This window comes from Carettochelys insculpta, chromosome 10, assembly GCF_033958435.1.
Source record: "Carettochelys insculpta isolate YL-2023 chromosome 10, ASM3395843v1, whole genome shotgun sequence".
NCBI lineage: Eukaryota > Metazoa > Chordata > Testudines > Carettochelyidae > Carettochelys > Carettochelys insculpta.
In genome coordinates, this window is record NC_134146.1 from 52062375 (window position 1) to 52084432 (window position 22058).

The 22058-nt window shown below is 50.3% G+C and overlaps 1 protein-coding gene across 1 annotated transcript in view; it reads right to left on the minus strand.

Annotated features, from left to right (window-relative positions):
* Window positions 1–22058, minus strand: part of LOC142018201 (putative cation-transporting ATPase 13A4) — a 69628-nt gene that overhangs the window by 39414 nt on the left and 8156 nt on the right. The window contains exons 2-10 of the mRNA XM_075003760.1: window positions 16017–16190; window positions 13279–13416; window positions 11169–11239; window positions 10997–11077; window positions 8924–8993; window positions 8230–8364; window positions 7026–7098; window positions 4755–4886; window positions 3137–3307 (exon numbers count right to left, since the gene is read on the minus strand). Coding sequence (XP_074859861.1) covers window positions 3137–3307; window positions 4755–4886; window positions 7026–7098; window positions 8230–8364; window positions 8924–8993; window positions 10997–11077; window positions 11169–11239; window positions 13279–13416; window positions 16017–16190 — 1045 coding nt within the window. The remainder of the gene's footprint in view (window positions 1–3136; window positions 3308–4754; window positions 4887–7025; window positions 7099–8229; window positions 8365–8923; window positions 8994–10996; window positions 11078–11168; window positions 11240–13278; window positions 13417–16016; window positions 16191–22058) is intronic.

Here is a 22058-nt window from a genome sequence, read left to right on the forward strand (position 1 = left end):
TTGCTTGAGCTAAAGGACTCCCTGGCTACGTCTACACGTGCACCCAACTTCGAAATAGCTTATTTCGATGTTGCGACATCGAAATAGGCTATTTCGATGAATAACGTCTACACGTCCTCCAGGGCTGGCAACGTCGATGTTCAACTTCGACGTTGCTCAGCCCAACATCGAAATAGGCGCAGCGAGGGAACGTCTACACGCCAAAGTAGCACACATCGAAATAGGGATGCCAGGCACAGCTGCAGACAGGGTCACGGGGCGGACTCAACAGCAAGTCGCTCCCTTAAAGGGCCCCTCCCAGACACACTTTCATTAAACAGTGCAAGATACACAGAGCCAACAACTAGTTGCAGACCCTGTATATGCAGCACGGACCCCCAGCTGCAGCAGCAGCAGCCAGAAGCCCTGGGCTAAGGGCTGCTGTCCACGGTGACCACAGAGCCCCGCAAGGGCTGGAGAGAGAGTATCTCTCAACCCCCCAGCTGATGGCCGCCATGGAGGACCCCGCTATTTCGATGTTGCGGGACGCGGATCGTCTACACGTCCCTACTTCGATGTTGAACGTCGAAGTAGGGCGCTATTCCCATCCCCTCATGGGGTTAGCGACTTCGACGTCTCGCCGCCTAACGTCGATTTCAACTTCGAAATAGCGCCCAACACGTGTAGACGTGACGGGCGCTATTTCGAAGTTACTGCCGCTACTTCGAAGTAGCATGCACGTGTAGACGCAGCTCCTGTGGCAGGTGCTGGATTTCAGTGCTGGTTTCACAGGAGAGAGGCGATTAAGAGCATTGTGAGACTGGTTTGAATCTCCCAGCTGTTTGTGAATTGTGCAATTTGCACCCAGTTCACTGAAGGCTATGGCAGGGTCAGAACTGTGCAATCTCTTGCCTACCTCTGCCAGGGAAGCCATGGCTTAGCAGCCTGCATTTTTTCTTTTATATTCTGGTCAGTCTCCTTTGTGCTGAACTCAGACTCTGTGTGCCAGGCCAACTCTTGCAGCCTGGCAGATACACAGTCATTGGAAAAGCTCAGTGCTTGTGCAAACATGTGGACCCACCTCTGCAATGTGATGCTGCACCCAAGAGAATGCTCTGCTGCTCAAAATAAATTGCCAGTGATGTGATAGCCATCCTCACTCAGCCAGCTTCACCCACCCACGGGCTCAGAACAAGGGTGCCCCACAGGCTTCCAGGGTGCTGTGCTCAGCCAGCCTGGGCTGGACTAGGCTGAGGAACAATATCCTGAGTTGGAACCCCCTTGCGAAATGCCCCCTCCAATTAAGCCTGTTTTGCTGGAGCCAGGGACGCTGGAGCAAAGCTGCCGTCAGACCAGCAGGCTGCCTGACTCTCAGCCAGCCAGGTCCTGGAGAGGAGCAGAGGAGCTGGGCACCATGTTCTAGCATTTAGGACTGTGTGACTGCAGTAACGGTCCCACAGAGCCTGACGTCTGGGAGCTGTAGGATTTAGGCCAATACTGTAGGATGCTGAAAGGGCTTTTTTAGTGAGGGTTTTGCCAAGCAATACAAGCAGGAAGTAGCAGTTTGGTGCAAGCCTAGGGCACAGCTACCCTGGCCTGCGGGCCTGGGCTTGCAGACCTCACTCCTAACAACAGCCATGTAGATCAGGGTGCATCAAGTGGGGGGTTTGGGTCCCCTCCAGGGAGCATGAAATTTCATAAGTGGACACAGCATGATCAGCTGCGGGGTCTCAGGCTCATCCGTCTCATTCAATATGTTGAAATCTGTGACTGTTTTAAATGTTGAATAGTAACAAAGAGGAAGCCGTGCTAGTCTATACACTATCAAAACAAAAAGCAGTCAAGTAGCACTTTAAAGACTAGCAAAATAGTTTATTAGGTGAGCTTTCGTGGGACAGACCCACTTCTTCAGACCATAGCCAGACCAGAACAGACTCAATATTTAAGGCACAGAGAACCAAAAACAGTAAGCAAGGAGGACAAATCAGAAAAAGATAATCAAGGTGAGCAAATCAGAGAGTGGAGGGGTGGGGGGAAGGTCAAGAATTAGATTGAGCCAAGTATGCAGATGAGCCCCTATAGTGACTCAGAAAGTTCCCATCATGATTTAAACCATGTGTTAATGTGCCGAATTTGAATATAAAAGCCAGTTCAGATGTTTCTCTTTCCAAAACGGAGCGATAATTTCTCTTCAGTAACACACATACCTTGAGGTCAATGACAGAATGCCCCATTCCATTAAAATGTTGACTAACTGGTTTGTGGATCTGGAGTGTTTTGATGTCTGTTTTGTGCCCATTGACGCTTTGTCTAAGGGAGTTAGAAGTCTGTCCAATATACAAAGCATCTGGGCATTGTTGGCACATGATTGCATATAGACTTCTAACTCCCTTAGACAAAGGGTCAATGGCCACCCTGGCGGACCCCACTATTTCGATGTTGCGGGACGCGGATCGTCTACACGTGCCCTACTTCGACGTTCAACTTCGAAGTAGGGCGCTATTCCCATCCCCTCATGGGGTTAGCGGCTTCGACGTCTCGCCGCCTAACGTTGATGTTAACATCGAAAGAGCGCCCAACACGTGTAGCCATGACGGGCGCTATTTCGAAGTTAGTGCCGCTACTTCGAAGTAGCGTGCATGTGTAGACACGGCTCTAATAAACTATTTTGCTAGTCTTTAAAGTGCTACTTGACCGCTTTTTGTTTTAAATGTGTGTGTTCACATTTACAGGCAGATTCACAATGCATTTCCATTCCACAGACTTATTTCTTACCTGTGCTGAAAGGGTTTGGTTTTTCAAAGGAACACAACTGAAATTTCCATCAGTTGGGATTACATTACACAGGTTATGCGGAAGGACCCTGCTAACTGTGGGGACAAAAATTGGGGCCCAACATAAAAAGTTGGTTACGTCTGATGTAGCTGTTATGCCACGGGCTGGAGTTTGTGAGCTGAGACCTACCTGCCTCGCTGGATGTCAGAGCCCAGGCTCCAGCCTGAGCACCGACATCCACACGCTTCATGGTAGCCTCACAGCCTGAGCTTGGCGAGGTGAGCTAAGCTCCGAGCCTTGCTGCTGAGCTCCCTTGGCCTGGCCTTAGCCTGGCCCAGCTATTGCATTAGAGAAAAGCTCCACAAAAAGTGAGTTGGCTGACCTGTCCTCAGCACCACAGCTTGCACTGGCCCAGCACCATCTGCCTTGGTCTGGATGATCTCTGTCCCGCAGAAAAGGACATGCTGTTTGTAATCCTCACCACAGTATGTTCTCCAGGGCTGGGAGTCATTGGCCTGCGGCAAGTAGGTCTTTGTTACTGGAACGCTTTCTCCTAAAGGGAAGGAACTGCATTAGGGAAACTGCAGTGTGCTCTGAGATCCATCTGCCTCCCTTTGGTGTGTGCAAAGCGAGCACTCACAGTGTGTGCTCTGGTAAGCAACAGGTAACTCAAGTGGTGGACAAACAAGTTTGGAAAATTCTGATTGTCTCTGATCTTCATCACCCATGTCTGCGCATCTCACAGTCTTCAATGTGTTCGTCCTCTTGTACGCTGTGCGACAGGGCGGGGCTCTTAGCGCCTTGTCCGCATGGGCACGGTGGCACAGTGAGACCAGGTGACTTGCCCAAGGCCACAGAAGTGAGTCCATGGCACAGCAGGGAAGGGAACCCAGCTCTCCCAAGCAGTAGCTACTGATGCATGTAGGAGAGGGAGTGCAGGGAGGTGGGGAGGGGCACATGGGGACACCCCATTTAGTAATTAAAATTTTGGCTGGGGTCCTGGGGGTGGTGCTCCTCCCAAGTGCTGCCCCAAGTCACATCTGCTCCCAAGTCCCTTACAAGTGCCCTGACCACTGCCACACCTGTGCCTGCATTGATGTGTTGCTCTCAGGTGGGCATGAGGCTGCCCAGGGAAGTGAACAAAGGTCCTGATTCTGTATGTGACTAGTCCTTGCTTGGGCAGTGGGACAGTGCCTGAATCCTGACTCACCCTGAGAAATCCAAGACCTGATGTTTCCTTGCTCACTTAGGTCAATGATGCTCCTCAGGTGAGTCAGGGTTTCAGAACTAGGTTTAGTTCCTGTTCACCATAAATGAAGAGCTGAGTTGATCATACCAGCCAGCATCCTGTGGCTGGCTCCCAGAAGCCTGGCTGTTCCTCGCCTGACAGACAGATCACCGAGCTATTCTCTGGGGCCATGTAAACATTTTGGGTGTGTCTACACTAAGAATTAATTTCAAAGTTCGGCACTACTTTGAAGTAGCCAGCAGAGAATCGACACACATTTTCCCTTACTTTGAAGTTAACTTCAAAGGAGCCCAACTGTGAAGTCCTTTCTCCATTCCTGGGAACGGAGTAATGCCCTACTTTAAAGCTGAACTTCGAAGTAGGGTGTGTGTAGATGCTCAGCTCCGAAGGGGCAGCTGTCAGCCACGTGCCTGTTTGAGCTACGCGTAAGCAGAACACATTTGGGCTGCCAAACACACCCACTGCTTGGCATCTGAGCCTGACCTAGTGTTTCAGTGGAAAGGCAGCAGGCTCAGTCTGTGCGGGAGTCAGGCAGCTCCAGCTGTTTCCCCAGCATTAGGTCAGACCTGTGAGTTCCTTGCCCTGTCCTGTGGCTTATCTTCTGAACCATCACCATGATGCACAACATTGTGCCCTGACGGTTTCTCTTTAAAGACTTGCTATCTCCAGTAAAGTGTGTCTTATGCAACCAATTTGAAGCCAGAGCTTTGGGATGTTGGTTACCTTAAGACGGGCAACTCATGACCCATACCTGTCAGCAGGCCTTCATTGACGATGCACCTGCCACTGATCAAGATGGCATCACATGGCATAAGGACTTTGCCCCCAGTTAAGGCCAGCATGTCTCCTGGCACGAGATGGCATGAGTCTAGCTCTTGGAAACCTGCAGACAATGGGGGAGGCAACCCCTTAGTGCTGATGTCTTGCATGAGCAGAAAGCAATGGTAAGACCCGCCCCCCAGCAGGCCAATTTCTCCTTGTGTTTTTCATCTTTTGTCATCATTGTGCCTCTGAGTCCCTTCCTGGTCTCTCTGAGTGCACCTCTCAGGTGTTCGGCCTCGAGGTTTTACCCAGCCCAGGGTGGCATTCCAATGTTCTCCCCGCCTTGTGTTGTGGTTGTGCTCATCCCCCAGTTCTGCCTGAGCTTGTCCCCTGTGCTTCTTCCCTTTGGGAACGTGTGCACAGTGGTACAGAGCGGCCAGGCTGCTGAAACCAACACGTTGTGGGTGCAACAAAGCATTTAGAGAAAAGTAGCTGTAAGGTAACCAACAGGGTCCATAGTAACAGAGAGGAAGCCGTGCTAGTCTATATACTATTTTGTTTCAACAGGGTCCATGAATGTCTGTCCTGCCTAAGATTTACCATGCCCGTGGCAAGCAGGGCAGGCCTCGTCTCTTCAGACACCCAGTGGGTACCAGTGCCCCAGTCTGGCTGCCTCAGACAAATGCTTCCTGTCTTGGGAGGGTGCCTGTTGAACCCAGCCATGTGCGCTTCAGGCTGTTCCTGTCCTGGCATCATCTCTTGACAACCTCAGATGTCTGTGGAGAAGTGGCTTATCTGGAGCTGTTCTCTGCTCTCCTGCTTGTTCTTCAGGACAGACTCAGTTAATTCAAACCTGAGGTTCTCAGCTGCGGTATGGGGTGCATCACGCTTTCTGTTGGGCACGGGGGGAACATGACAAGCTGGACTAAATCTGAGGGTATGTCTGCACTGTGCAGCTTCTAGCCCTGTTGCTAAAAGTCAACTTGTGTGAACACTGCTTGTCGGCACTTTTGTTGACAAAATTCTTCCATCCCGAAAGAGGGCATTTTGCTTTGTTGACTGCAGAGCTCCCCTGCCAACAAAGCAGTGTTCACACTTTCACTTGCCATGGCAAAACATTGCTGTTCCTGGAGGTGAGGGGGTTAATGACAAAAGTTTTGTTCATCAAGTGCAAGTGTAGACGCACAAGGCCAGGACTACACTGAGGAAGAAAGTCGACTTAAGTCAACGTACCTTAAGCCAAATTTCTGTGGTGACCCTGCAGTGGGAGGTCAATGGGATAAACTCCCCCATCAACTTCCCTTACTCCTTGTGACCCGTGGGGTACCGGTGTTGATGGGAGCACAATCAGCAGTCAGTTTAATGCATCGTCACTAGACCTGCTAGACCTGCTAAATCGATCCTCAGGTAAGTATAGGCAAGCCCTGAGCGAGCGCATTGTAACTGGCATGCAAGGTGGCAGCACTGTTCACTGATGAGAATTCATTTTTGGACCTCCCAGGAGATGTGAACCTGTAGGAGGGGCTTTCGTAAAGCAGGATGAATATTCTTCTCACTAACATAAGGGGGTTTTGCCATTTAAAAAAAACTAAGCGGGAATGTGATTTAAAAAGGGTTGAGAGCCCCTGGCCTAAACTATCAAATTCACAAACATCCCAGCAAACAGTTCACCATTCCATATGCCTAATTATTCCATTAAATCTCCAGGTCTGTCACCAACGGGGCTGAGCTAGGACCTGCAGCCAAACCCTCCCGCATCTGGGGAAAATTTAGATCTGAGACTTTTCTCCTCGGTGGGTCGAAACAAGAACTTTGGCCCCAAACACTGCCATGTGGCAATCAGAATCCAATCTTCCTAGCAAGAGCCTGGTTCTTGCTGCTCTCTGGAGCCCAGGCTGCCAATGGGACTGTTCAGCTGCTGAGATCAGACAGGTGATGAAAGAGACAGGTACCGAAGGAGACAGGTACCACAGTAGCTCTGGCAAAAACAAATCACCTCTGCAGTGCAGTGGATTAGTTCTACCAGGGCAAGGCGCAGCCATTTCAGCCACGTGAATGGTACTGAGCATATGAGATTAATGCATGAGAACTTGCTTCATAGTTCTTAGCAGTGTGAGCCAGTCCACTGGCATGAGAGTAAAAGGGAAACTGTCCCAGCAGGGATATTCAGAGATCAGCTGTGGTTCTACTTACTCTCCACGCTGACAGGCATGATCAGAATGGAAAATAAAACAAAAGAGAAAACCATAATGAGACGCACCTTCCCCTTGCCTGTACACAGTGACCCGAACACTCTGATGAGACTCCACCAGACTGTGCAGTTTCATAGATTGCTGCAAATCCAAGGAGGTTGAGGGAGACACAACACAGCGATCGGTGTTAGCAGCCAAACAAAGAAAGGCAAGAGCTCATTCAGTAAGTAACTCCTAGCGTCACTGGTTGTTTGTCCTGCCTGTCAGGGTGGCCTGTGTGAGCAGGGGTTCCACTGTATAGGAGCTTAGAGTCTGCAATGTGCACATAGGAACATCTCATTTCAGACAAGGTGTAAAAATGGTGTAACAAAGTGCACGCTGGGACGCAGAAGGGAGGATGAGGGTAGATTGTGACAGAGCAATGATTAGTCTTGCCAGGGGTATTAATTGATTGTTCCTTGATACTGAAATGTTATGGGATCTCCAAAGAAGCCTTAACCAGCCTAGCCTACTTATATCCATAGGCAGCTCCCTGAGAGACAGCCTTGCTGGGGATCTCACTTCAGCCTGGAAATGCCTTATATTCTCCAGCCTTTCCTTGGGCTGCTTTGCTCACGTCAGAGAGCACAGAGCCTGACGCTTCCCAGATTAAAGGAATCTGAAGCCCCTTGGTAATGTCTACCTGTCACATTATCTCTATCCTTATCTTGATGCCTGAGGAATTCATCCACTCCTCAGCCACAGGGGAGGAGGAGAATTCACTTCTACTTTACTACAGTACTCAATTGAGCAAGAGGAAAATCAACGTCAGGTGCCAGTGACTTATTGTACCTCACAGAAAGGAAACTTCTTCTCCCTACTGCACCTTCTTCCTGCAGAGTCCAATCCCTGAGTCGGGTTTGGGAACAGCTGAAGATCCCCGCCCAGAGAACCTCTTCCAGGTTTTGCAATGAGCCTGCTGCATGTCCAGGGCCTTGGCTGGGGTAGGTGCAGACACCTGCATTGCAGATGTGCTCAGTAAGCTCCCGGGTATGGGCCTCATTCTTTATTGACTCTCAGGGCTGTGGCGCTAGCAGCTTTCAATCACCAGGGACATGACCCTGGCAAGTTTTGTTACTGAACAGTGACCAAAGCCGTAACAATGCTGGCTGCCTCCCCAGGGAAGGAGTGGCTGCGTATTCTGCACCAGGCTGTGCGTAACCTGCCAAGCCCTCTGAGCTGTCTGGCAGCCGCTGTAATCCTGTCCCTTCTCTGCAAGGCCGGGCGCCTCACCCTTCTCAGGTCGTACACGGTCAAGGCCATCGAAAGCAGGGACATGATTATGATAGCAATGGCATACTCCTTATAATCTTCAGCAAACCACAGGCACACGCTGAAGAGCTGGAAGACGTAAAATGGGTTTACCACCTGTGGAGACAGAGCAGTAGCAAGGGGCTTAGAGAGCCATGTTTCTGCTGCTCAGAGGTATTCAGCCAGCTCAGCCCAGTTAGAGACTGGCTCTAGGGCTTGGATTTCCCTCCCACTGTCCCCAGGGCTAACTTTGATAGCACTGGCTCCAAACTCCACAGCTTGGGCCGGTCGTCTTTGGTTGGGTCACAGCTGGAGCGCTGGAGCCAAGCACTCAGTCGGGGGCACAGAAGTTTAGCTACAAAGGTCTCATCGCAGGCCCGTTTCTCTGAGAGAAATGAAGAGTGGGTTTGGGTTGTGGGACGAGGGTGGCATGACACAGACCACGTTGTGCTGGAGGGAGGAACCAGCCTCACCTGCTGGCACTGCTGGAATTACTGTCCCAGGTAACAAAAGCCTTCAGAGAGAGGAAGGGGCGTGGTTTTCAGTTGAAGGTTGGAGGAGGGCGTGTGCTTGGTGGAGGAGGTGTGGGAAGGAGATCCACATATTATATTAACCCTGTGCTACACCTCTGCATTTGATGTTCACATAGCCCCAAAATAACGGAAATGCCGTTTACCTCTTTGAGGAGTAGCTTCCAAATAGGAACCACCTGAACATCAATGGTGTTTGGCCCACAAATCAGCCTCCTGTGTGGGGAAGGATGTGGCACTATTAGAAGAAAAATCTCTCTCTCTCTCTCTCTCTCTCTCTCTCTCATTTAACTGTGCACCCTGACCATGCAACCAAGCAGCTCCAGCTCCCAACTCCACCAGGAGTTCATTTGTACTCGTCCGGTTTGAAAGCACAAGCGCACAAGGCTGCAAAGCCCTGGGCTCAAAGGAGACAGAGATATGACGTGATGTTTTCCATATGCTAGCTGCACAGCGGCATCAGGTCTGATGCGGACAGAAGCACAGAGCCAGGATATCAGAACTGTCCATGCACTCTGGTGTACACAGAACTGTGAGTGCACACCCAGCTGAAGAAACCGCATGTGCTTTTCAGCAGTGAGACAGAAACACAAAAACTTCCATACCCACAAAAAACCTCCACACCTAACACTAAATGTTTTAAATACTGATCTTGCTGTACTGCAGCCACTAGGTGGATGAGGTTTCTCTCAACAAAAGAAACTGCTCCAATAAAAGCTGTTACCTCCCGCAGGCTATTTCTGTAATATGCTGGGCCTGACACAGCTGTAACAACACTGCATACCGATCTCGGCATATAATTTAGAGCACTCTGAATGTCAGGCTAAGTGTGAATGCCATTTAGGAGTCAGATTATTTGCAGTATACAAACAAATGAAAGCCAAACTTTATTTATTTATTTTGCCTTTGTACTGTAGAAACACCTAAAGGCTCCAGTCAGGGTCAAGACACCCTTTTCCAGAAATGCATTCATTGACAGGAATTAATTGAAGAGTTAGAACTCATTAATTTCCAACAACTTTCACACTGAGCACTGCTGAGGGGGCTCCACTGGAAGCTAGCTGGTGCTGCTTTATGCAGACTTCATTTTTGTTCTTAGTTTGCTATTTGTCAAAAGTGATTCCAACTGAAAGGCTTTTTGTTTTTAACTATACCTGAAAGTTACCTTCTGAATGGACACATGTAACAGCGACAGAACAGTCAGAAACACATTTTCACAGGCTACCGCTGGGAACTGAGCCCACCTGTGGTTGTCTGTGGCTACGTCTACACGTGAAGCCTACATCAAAATAGCTTATTTCGATGTAGCAACATCTATTTCGATGAGTAACGTCTACACGTCCTCCAGGGCTGGCAACGTCGATGTTCAACATCGACGTTGCGCAGCACCACATCGAAATAGGCGCTGCGAGGGAACGTCTACACGCCAAAGTAGCACACATCGAAATAAAGGTGCCAGGCACAGCTGCGGACAGGGTCACAGGGCAGACTCAACAGCAAGCCGCTCCCTTAAAGGGCCCCTCCCAGACACAGTTGCACTAAACAACACAAGATACACAGAGCCGACAACTGGTTGCAGACCCTGTGCATGCAGCATGGATCCCCAGCTGTCGCAGCAGCAGCCAGAAGCCCTGGGCTAAGGGCTGCTGCCCACGGTGACCATAGAGCCCCGCAGGGGCTGGAGAGAGAGCATCTCTCAACCCCTCAGCTGATGGCCGCCATGGCGGACCCCACTATTTCGAAGTTGCGGGACGCGCAATGACTACATGGTCCCTACTTCGACGTTGAACATCGAAGTAGGGCGCTATCCCCATCTCCTGATGAGGATAGCGACTTCGACGTCTCGCCGCCTAACGTCGAAGTTAACTTCGAAATAGCGCCCGACGCGTGTAGCCATGACGGGCGCTATTTCGAAATTAGTGCCGCTACTTCGAAGTAGCGTGCACGTGTAGACACGGCTTGTGTGTGCTTTTTCATATAAAATTGTTTTCATGTACAGCCCTGCATGCACTTACATTTGTGTGCACAATACTACAAGCAAAATTATACTCACCAGTAGCAGTGTAAACACAATTGCACGGTGCCAATGACCAGCCACTTTCAAACAATTGCCCCTTTAAGGACCAGTGTTCATAGAAGAAGTTAACAGCAAGCACCTGGTCCTAAAAAGCTACTTAACCCTACTAACTACTAACTACTCCAACCTGTGGTGGCATTACCTGATATCCTGTTCTTCCTGTGTCAAACCGGAACCAAATTTGGTGTGTATGTCTGAACAAGTGTGACTGTCCTCTAGGGTCCTAGAAGAGGGAGGAGACATTTTCCTGATGATCTCACCCCAAAAACTGCTCGACTCCCTGAGAGAACATTTGCACCAGCAGCTTCACTCACCCAGCTCGCTGGAACTGTTTTTCAGAATTGTTCCAAATGTACCGGGTTTTCTGCACTTGGAGGCATCGCACCTGGAAAGCCAAAGGACAGCAGCAGAATTTACAAGATCTGGCAGAAAACCAGGTTCTGTGCTACCCAGGGTTCTAGACATACTGGGATGCTAAGCGGGACTGAACCCAGGTCAGGCCCATTAGACTGGTGGGTCAGGAAAGCACCTGGAGAGGTGGGCATCGTGGGGCAGTCTCCTTTGGCTGAATACACCCACTGACAATCTACGGAGCCATCAGCCCTCCGGAAACGCCAGCTGGCACCAAATGCATCGTGCTGTCTCCCCAGTCCCAGGAACATCAAGTCTATGCCCCAGTCTTTGAACTGGCTTGCCATAGAGTACCGTGTCTCACTTACGGCCGTGGGCGTTAGTGAAAAGTGGGGAGGGGAAGTTCTGCTCATGTGTTCTCTAATTTTCCCCCTCAGGGCCTGGTCCCAGGAGATGTGGTGCACTTGGATGGGAGAGGAGAGGACTCAACTCTTTGCAGGACATCCTGTGACTTTCTGATGGTTTAGAAGAGCAGGGGATTTTAGACTAGCTTTTAAGAAGGGACCTGTGACCTGGGATTCGAGGGTTTTATTATTTGATTTTGGCTGCTTTGAAAACCGGCTTACATCTACTTCAGTGTTTTGCCTGATAGGAAAGTTTTGCTCAAAGGCTCTGTTATTTCAGGGCTATGGCAGGTTTAATATGTGATTAATGCCATCCCCTGAAGAATGCTATGAAGAACTCTCTGTTTTCACACTGTGCCTGTGGATTGAAGTAACTGGCCTTACATTTATTCACATAGGGATGTCTATATACTCCCAGGTGTTAGAAAGCTTTGTTCAGGCTCAGTTAAGGGTTTAAAGCTGTATTAGTAGTTTCTGCTAAAAATCTTATTGGAGAAATCAAAATGCATCCTAACAAGCTGGGCAGATGGTTATTGAAGACGCATGTAACACCCGCGCGGGTTTGCAGCCCTGTGGCTATGGCAAAAGTCTAGCAACCAAGTTGTGTCCACACTTACAGTTCGTTGACAAAACTTTTGCTCACAGGTGCTTCTCCACAATGAATAACAAGGCTTTGCCATGGCAAGTGCACATGTGAATGCTGCTTTGTCAGCAGTAGCACTCTGCTGCCGACATTGGAAAACCTGCTAACTGGGGGTGGAAGTATTTTGTGGGTGCAAGTGCCAACCTACAGCATTCACATGCATTTACTTGTAGCAATGGGGCTGTGTCAACACAGCCTTGTCGCTAAAAGCTGTGTACTGTAGATACACCTCAAGACAGCTGAAATTCTAGTCAGAGATTACACTGATTTACTGTGTGACTTAGGGTATGTCATTTATTCTCTCCATGTAGTACTTGCCCTGTCTGTAAAATGGAGCTAATGGTGCCTGTCTACAGGGTTTTGAGAGCTCCTCAAATCAGTTGCTCACCTACCATGTCCACAGCCCTGGCTTGGCTCTCCAAACTATGTTTGGACCATGTTGTTTGCCGAGGAATGGATCAGATCATAGCCCGGCAGCTGGGGTCACAGGACCCTACCTTAGAATAATGGTTGTCAAATGCAATTTGGTGCAGCTAAAGGCAAAATACCAGCCAGCTAGTTTCTCCACTGAAACCCAGAGCATCCCCTGAACCAGCCTGTTAATTCCTGTGCCAGGGCTGGTTTCCACTTCTGGAGTGCCTACAGCACCTTGGCGGGTCCTGCACCCCATTTCTTCCCCTTCTGCCCTGGAATCCTGATCCAGAGCCCTCCTTCTCCTCCCTAGGGGGAGCTAGGACTAGCTGGCAGGTCTTTCCCCAGGGAAGACTAATGGACTAGCTCTACCTGCTGACCATGCATGTAGCTGCAGGTTTCTTAATCCCATGATAAATTTAGGCACATCTCACAAACAAGCTTTAACCTGTCCCCTGCCTCCTCCCCCAAGCCCGCATACAGCTCCATATTTATTTAGCCTGTCCCCACAGCAGTCTCTGCTTAGTGCAAAGGATGCTAGGGCACAGCTGAGCAGGTGACCCACACCCAAGTCTCCACAAGCACAGTCATGCTCCGTGTTTTAAGATCACTCACTTTTAACTCTGGTTTCAGGATGGCTTTGTTTATGAGGGAGTTTTCATCAGCAGCGATTGAATAATCTGGTCTACACTTGTGCAATGCAGACACAGAGAGCCACGTCACCTTCTTCTGGGAATAAATCTGAAATTCATCCTAGAGAAACAGATGCCAGGCACCACCATGAATTCAGAGAAAGAACTCCTGCCTGTCGGCAAGGACCAGAAACCAGGTTTATTTCAGTCCCTCAGAGACGGATAAGGCTGGGAACAGCAATGGGCCTGTTCCTCGGCTGGTTTAAACGCACAGCACTCAGTTGCCTTCAGTGATAGTCTGGCCCAGAAATCAAACAATCAGTGTGACAAGTGGGATTTCACTTTTAATTGTCTAAGGCTCTATTAACAAGAACAAAGATTACAGGGGGTTTTAGCCTGAGCAGGACTTGCATTTTGTTTTTCCACAGGTGTCCTTGAGCGTTTGAGTTTAGGGAGCAGAACATTTTGTGATGTTCATATTTTACTGGCATTTCAGAGTTGGTGGATAATGCCATTGTGATCTTTCACCACCACAGATGTACTGGCCATTCCCAGGGAACATCCACTAGAAACCAGAGTCACACCATAGTACCTGTGCTCTTCCAGCTCAAGGAATCCTAGACTGGAGAAGCCTGAGGCTCACCCCTGTGAGTAACCAGGACATCCTCCAGCAACCACCAAACAGAGATAATAAATGATCTAGCAAATATTAGGAATCTAAAGTCATGGAAGGTGAGCAAATACCAAGGTCCAAAGCATATGCAGCATTACACAGTATGAATAACTCAGAGATTCAAATAATGCATGAATACAAATTGTGTTATTTGCATAGAAATGTGTCCTCCCTGCGACAGTGAAGATGCCAAACCACATCAACAATGCTGATAGAATACGGGTTTTATTTCATTCAAATTAGAAAAAAAACAAAAAGCAACAAAATGGAGGAGAAAGGTGATGGCCCTTTTCATCTCTTTTGATGAAGCTAAGTAGCTGGCCTTCCATTTGAGATAGGAGACTGAAAATATGAGAAGGACTCAGGCCTGACTTTAATAGCTGATGTGTCAGCTAACCAGCCTCTATGAGAATGAGCTGTGAACCTGTCATGGGGAAGTTAATGATAAGTTCTGAATGCTGATTTGATCAGCTGAAGAAGAAAAATCTCCCTTCCCAGCTAATGACAGTAACATAATCAGATAAACGCTAAAATACAAATTGCTATTTTGATGCAAAAAACCCAGGAAGGAGCTTTGCATTCTCTGCTTCCCAAAGCCTGCTTGGTGGAGGCCCTGGTAACAAGAATGTTTGTTATTGTGCAATCCTGGTTTAATTACATAAATACTCGTTTAGAATCTCATTTATTTGGAAAGTGCTTGGCATGGCCAATCGGTTTAAAATGACACACAAGAACAGGTAATTACAAACGCAAGCTGAGCTGAGGGTTGAAAGGCAAGATTAGACCTACAATGCTATTTTGATTAGAACAGTTTCAGGTGCTTTTCAGGAGCAAAGTGTGTTAGCTGGAGAGTCAGTCAATAAACAGACCCCCGGATTTTCAAACGTGTAAATGCAACTGCTTGCCCTTGTGGTGCTTTCCTGTACGCCTCCACGGGTATAAACACCATGGCTACATGGCAAATCAAGTGGTTACATCAGCAAGTGGCCAGTCACACATCACATGGCCGCATGGACCACAGGTTGGAGTAAATCCGAGTTTTCAACCCTCAGAAGACTATTCAGTCGCATTTTTAATTCTGAGAGGCGCTTGGGGTTGTTTTGCATTGGCTATGGGTTAGCACAGGTGACCCAAAGTTGGGGGTAGTGGGGTCAGGGCATTTCCCAGGGGGTGAGAATCCGCACTAATAAAACCTCTGGGTGGCCATCTCAGCAGAGGGAGCAAGGGGTGACTAGACATGGAGCCTAAGCTTTCTTTCAACCCCTAGAGACAAGCCCTTTGTGTTAGAGTTGAGGCACATTGGCAGGCAACAATCTGGAGCTACAGCTGCACCTGTGCTGTGGGTAGCCAGAGGGTTTCAGTCTCCAGTTCTGTCAGCTCAGCTCTCTGGAGATCAGAGAAAACCAGAGGAGCGCCAATGCCACCCCAACGCCATCAGTGGGCAAGGGTCAGGGCAGACCTGCACTGAAGCTGAAGTGGTGAGGCGTAGACATTCTGGACACCACCAAAAGGGAAGACTCAGTTAAAAGACAGCTTCAATTCTGGAGCATGGTTCTGTGGCATGGGATAGACCAAGGGTGGGTCCCCTAGTACTGTGGGGTCCTGCGGATGAAAGTGGCCAAGAGTGCATTGTTGTTATTTACTAAGACTCAGCAGCATGAGAGAGCCAGGTTACAAGGATTCCCTCCACTTCCCATATTTCCAGATCTGAAGAAGTGGGTCTGTCCCAGGAAAGCTCATCACCTAATACATTATTTTGTTAGTCTTTCAAAGTGCTACATGACCGCTGGTTTGTTATGTGCTAATCAGAATTCTGATGCTAGAAGGGACCAAATAATACAGCTGCCCACAGGCAAACTTGAACCTAGGACCTCAGTCCAGGTGCTTCTATAGCTTGAGCTAAAGGCCCACAGGCTCTCAGTAGACTGTAGCAGACTCTTATTCTTTCTCTGTGAAGTGATCCCAGTACCACTGCATGGGACAGTGAACCACACACAGGCGTGTGGATTACACCAACAAATGATTTACAAAGGAAAGTGGGCACCTACTGTGGTTCTAAGGAGCATGACATCTGCTTCTTCCAAGCTGCAGGGGATGCAGTTTGCCCACACATCCCACTCTGGTTTCCAGTAAAAGACAAGCCAGAGAGCCCCACAGGACAAGATGTACCCAGCAATGCACATGGCTCTCCGGCAGCCCTGTGTTTTGTAGCCAGATAGCTCCTGTTGAGCAAAGGGAAAGAGACGTAATAAGAAGGAGCATTGATTTAAAGACACGTTGAGAGCACATGATCCCCTCCTCCAGAACTCTGTGACTGCCCCGGGGGCTGAAAACTCCCAGCCACTGAAACTCACCAGCCATGTCTAGACAAGCCCTGAACTTCCAAGGGGGCACAGTAATCTGGTTGCCAGGAGGGAGGTCATCAAGTCCAGTCCCCTGCCCTCACGGCAGGGCCAGGCACCATCTAGATCAGGGTGAACAAAGTGGGGGCACACCCCCTTGAGGGAGCATGAAATGTCATAAGGGGACACAGCATACGGGGCTGCTGGGTCTCAGGTTCATCCGTCTCATTAATAACGTGGAAACAAGTTACCATTTTTATGTCTGTGGCTTCACGTTTACATGCTGATTAATGAAGTTTTTACATTCTACAGACTTCTACTTACTTACTTACGCGTGCCAAAAGGGTTTTTCCCTATGAACACACCTGAAATTTCCATCACATTCTGGATTACATTCGACAGGTTGGCAGGTCCCTGCTAACTGCAGAGATGAAAAGCAGGATCCAACATAAAGAGTGTGGCCACACGAGCCCCTCCCTTCAGAGGGGCTCTGGTAATGAGGCACTGTCATGAATATGCAGCACCACATTAGCATAATGGCAGCCACAGACGCTTCAAAACTGCCAGTTTCAAAACACACATCACCCGTGTAACCGGAGGCCTTTCAAAATGGCCCCCAGATTTTGAAAGCCCCTTCTTCCCATTTGGTTTTGGGAAGAAGGGACTTTTGAAATCAGGGGGGTCGTTTCGAAAGGCCCCTGACTACACATGCGGCATGCGTTTTGAAACCAGGAGTTTTGCCGCATGCGTGGCTGTCATTATGCTAATGTGGTTCTGCATATTCATGAAGTACCTCTTTAGCATATTCTGAAGTGCCACATTACCACAGCCCCTCTGAAAGGAGGGGCTAGTGTGGCCACAGCCGAAGAGGTTGCTCACCCCAATCTAGATCATCCCTGACAGATGTTTTTCTAACCTGCTCTTAAACATCTCCAAGGATGGAGATTCTACACAACCCTGGGCAACGTATTCCAGTGTTTAACCACCCTGACAGTTCGGAAATTTTTCCTAATGTCCAACCTAAACCTCCCTTGCTTCAATTGATTCAGTGATCATGTTTCCTCTGTCTTCTCTTTTCCAAACTAAACAAACACACTTCTTTTAATCTTCTCTCACAGGTCATGTTTTTGAAAGCTTTCATCATTTTTATTGTCCCCTTTTGTATTCTGGGTTCTGGATCTGTCTGTCTTACAAACTTGTGCTGTGCCTCTGGGTGATGCCCACCAGCCGTTTGGTAACACACTGCCTAGCCAGCTTGCTGGCCCATCAGCTATTCAATCAGCCCATTGAGAGAAGGAAGGGAATACACCTAATGACTCAGCAGGAATGCAGGGACATGCTTCTGGACAGAGCTCTGAAGTTTCCAAGGCCATGTGCTGAGCAGCTTGTGTTTGGGATAAACGAAGTAGAAGATACAGGACAAAAGGAATGTAAGAGCATGGAGAATGGGTGAACCTAGGGCTGGGAGAAGCATGTCCCCAGCTGCCCCTGCCACCCAAGTCCCCTCTCCTGCTGCCCAGGACCCCATGGGAGTCAAGTTCCCCCCCCCCACTATAGGGCAAGCCACCCCCGCCCAATAGACATGGCCCCAGCCTTCCCCTGGGGAAGTGGAAGGGTGGGTGGCAAGGGGCCCCAGCCTTCCCCAGCCCCAGCATCAGCATGAGGTCAGTGGCAGGTGGTGTGCAGCCCCTGGTTCTGGATGTGGGTGGCACCTGGCCCCCGTATCTCCTGCCCTGAGAGAGCTGGCAGCACCGCCCCAGTCTTGGTGGGGCTGAAGGCCAGGCAGGCCTGGGAGACTGCGGGAGATGCTCTGGAGAGGCAGGGTGAGGGGCGGAGAGTGGGCAGGGCTGGGCTGGCAGTTTGGGAAGGCATTTCCTTCCCCTGACTCTTGTACTCAACACCTCGTAGGAAAGGCAGCTGCGCCCTCCACACTCCTGCTTCCCACCTCCGGAGTAACCTTTCTACAAGCGGCACTCCCAACAAAGGACCGAGCGACCCAGACGAGCAATGGGTGTGTTCCAGAGGGACTTGCTCGCCAGCAAACTCCCCAGTACTGCTAGGAACCTCATGGACTTTGAAGCTATTTGGACATGACTATCTGACCAAGCTCCCTTTTTCCTTTTAATAACCCGTTAATTCTGGGCAGGAAAGGGTTGGCTGGCGGCATGGCATTTTGGGGAAGATCCAAATCTTACGGAGACCCAGTAACGTGATTGGCTCCTGGTGGTCAAAAGCACATTTGGTACATGGGAGCAGAGTCGCTGCGGTGGACCTCAGTGCTGATGGGGAGCCAGAGAACAGGAATGCAATAAAGGGAGCTGAGGGATTTCTTCTTTGCCTCTGGATAACCAGAGCAGAGGATCAGAAGCCCAGGTTGTGACTGGTTGGGAAAATTAACTTCAGGATTTCCAACCAGTCCTGGGAAAAGCCAGGCCTGCTGGGGTGGGGTGAAGGGAGGTGAGGGGGGCAGATGCCCAGGCCCAGCTTCTCAAAAGGGCCTGGAGCTCCAGCTGCTGCTATTTTGGCAACAGCCTTGGCTACAGCTCTGGGCCCCCTTGAATGCCCCGGCAGCACTACTCAGGCTTTGCATGGCTGAGGGAGTAGGGGCAGGGAGAGGGGTGGTACTGAAGGCCAGCCACCCATCACCCCGCCCCTTCTGGGGTGTGGTGCTGGGATCCCCTCCCACTTGCCCCACGGCCCACAGCAGCTGTTGGCGATGCTGGGAGTATCTGCTCTCCCTGTTTGCAACCTGCCCTGACCTTGGCACTTCCACTGAGGCTGCCCCAAGCACCCCTCCTCACAGCACCTCCCCGACATTTTTCATTTTGTCAAGCTCCCAGAAGAATTCCCAGGGAGATGCAAACGCCTGAGGACAGAATCGCTAACTGGGCCTCCCTTCCAGCCTCTCCCAGTTACTGTCTGAACATGGAAAAACTGGAATGATCCTTTCCAGGAAACACCGGGTTTAAATCCTGGGCTGGGAAATCATGAGTCTGATGCCACATGCATGTTCCCAGCACCTGAGTCAGCTCTGTACATCCACGTGAGCAGCCAGGAGGTCTATGATCAAAAGAACTATGGAAAGAAAGGGAAGATGCCCCAGCAGTTCTGCCTGGTTTGAGCTCCTGTGACAAATCGTCTGAGGCACTCCACACATGTTGCCTAAAAGAGTAACACACGGGAAGCCAGCACAGGTCACTCCACCCAGTGTGATGGGGTCTGGGACACCTGTTTCCATTTGGGATGCATCCTGTGGCACTGTCGCTTTGGGACTGCTCTGTAAAGTAGACACCCCATCAGACTTGGCCTAAAGGGATGGGCAGCAGAGGACAGGTAGCCCGAGAACCAGGAGGCTGGGGCAAAGGCTGCAGCTCCTCTGCTCAGGAAGCCACTCTCTCAAATGCCATGACACGGCTACGCCTCCGGTAGCAGGATCTGGCCGCACCTGAGTCTAGGGCACACTTTCAGGCCGCAGTTGTCCCAGGCACCTGCCCACAAACAATGTCCATGACACCATAAATCTTCCAGCACTTTGCAAACATGGATAACCATCATTATCCCTATGACACATCTGGATGTTTGTGGGATGTCCGCAAGCTGCTGTAAGATTGACTGTCCTGCCGGTGCCTTTTCACCTGGTGGAGAGGAGCACCAGCATTGGGCCTGGCCGAGTTAGTTTCGGCAGTGATTCTTACAGCTGTCGCAGGGCAGGGGACCAGAGTGACCTAGCAGCCGGCTCCACTCCACTCTGCTCCGCCCCGCCCCGCCCCACCACCCTCTCCCAGGCTGCTGCACTCCACTTCACGGCAGTGGCAGGAACTGGCGTGTCGGAGCACGGGGGCCGGGGCTCTGCTTGCTGCTGCCACAGGGCAGCACAGAGGACTGGGAGAGGGTAACAGAGTGGAGTGGAACGGGCTGCTGGCTGCTCTGGCTCCCATCGCTGTGGTAAGTCAGGGAGGACCCCAGCTGCTGCCTTCCACAAAGCTCCTCAGGAAATAGCATGGGGCCCACCATAGGTTGAGATGGCCACAACAGAGCCCCCCAAAGTGCAGGGCCTGGGGCGGGTGCCCCGAACCATCCTAGGGATGGGACTACTCTGCCTGTGCAGGTCGTCCCAGAGCCTGCCCACCGAGAAGGGTGAGTGAGGGGTGTGGATGGCTGACCTGCCCCATGGTGGTAGCTGTCTTTGTCGCCTTATTGCAACGGTTCTAGATTGTCTGAAACTCAGATTCACGGAATTCAAGAGCAGCAGGAACCATTGTGATCGTCTGGTCTGACCTGCTGCCTGGTGCTGAACCTCCTCAAACCAATCCCTAGAGCAGATGTTCTAGCAACACACCCATCTGGATTTAAAAATTGTCAGTGATGGAGAGTCCACCCTCAGTGCCCCTCAGTGCGTTATTATTTAGTGGTCTCACTGTTAAAAACTGACCCATTATTTCCAGGCTGAATTTGTCTAGTTTGATGGATGGTAGTAAACCTCCTTCTGCCAGACTGAAGACCCCAGAGTTAAATCTTTGGTCCTCCTGCAGGTGCTGCCAGAGCGGCCTTCCCTGTAAACTGAGCACTTGGGCAGCCACCCAGGAGAAATTCAGGTGTCACCCAACTGTTCAGCAGAGCGCCCACAGCCGGGAACATGCGCTTCTATTGCTGGTGCACGTCTGCACATGCCTTGGTGCACAGACAAAACGCATTCTGCCCATGGATGGAAAACCACTTCCCTTCACCTCCTCTTTGTTAAACTGAGCAGATTGAGCTCTTTGAGCCAATGGCTAGAGCCCTGCAGCTCTGCAGGTCCACTTCCTATCCAGCTAGCTGCAGTTCATTTCTGTGGCTATGGACGCGGGAACGAATTCTGCATCCATGCCGGGCTCTAGTTAGCACTGTCAGACATGGGGTTTGATCCTCTGATCATGCTCATGGCACTTTCTATTATCAATGTCTTCCTTGAATTGTGGGCACCAAAACTGGACACAGGATTGCAGAGCAGTCTACTAGTGCCAAATATAGAGGTAAAATAACCACTTTCCTCCTACCCACCCAACCCGTTTATGTATCCTGGGGCTTCATTAGTTGTTTTGGCTGCAGTGGCACACAGTAGGCAGTCCTGTAGCACCTTAAAGCCTAACAACTTTATTTCTTAGGTAATGAGCTTTTGTGGGTAAGACCCTGATTAGTGCAACATCCCCCAGTTGTTTTCAGCGTCCCTGCTTCCCAGGATTGTGTACTGCTCCTGTAAGTGGTTGTCATGGGCTCTTTATACCCCATGCTGGTTCAGAGCCGAAGGGTTAACATAGCAGCTGCCTGCCTGCTCAGCCAGGGCTGATTGGCAGCCCCAGGGGCTATCTTAAGAGGATAAAAGGGCTGCAACCGGGAGGGTAGGGCAGGGCAGGTAGAGATTGCAGAGAGAGGCTGATGAGATGCTGCCAGGCAAACCAACCCACCAAGGGAAAGGCTGGAGAAGACTATAAGGGTAGGCAGTAGCCTTGTGCTGAGGAGGGCTGGTTCTGGCTGTTCCACACAAGCGACTCGCACCGGAGTGCAGTGTAGCAGGTGGGCCTGTGGTTGCAAACAGAGGGGCCATGCCCAGCCCCTCTTAAACTTGGGTGCAGTAGCCTGGGGCTGGTCACCAGGTGTGGAGTTGTGGTGTCAGGAGGCTGCGCTTGGCAGTGGTGTGATCAGCTCCTGCACCAGGAAGCACAACAGCACCAGCCAAAAATTTTACTCTCCACAAAAAAAGAGACTGGT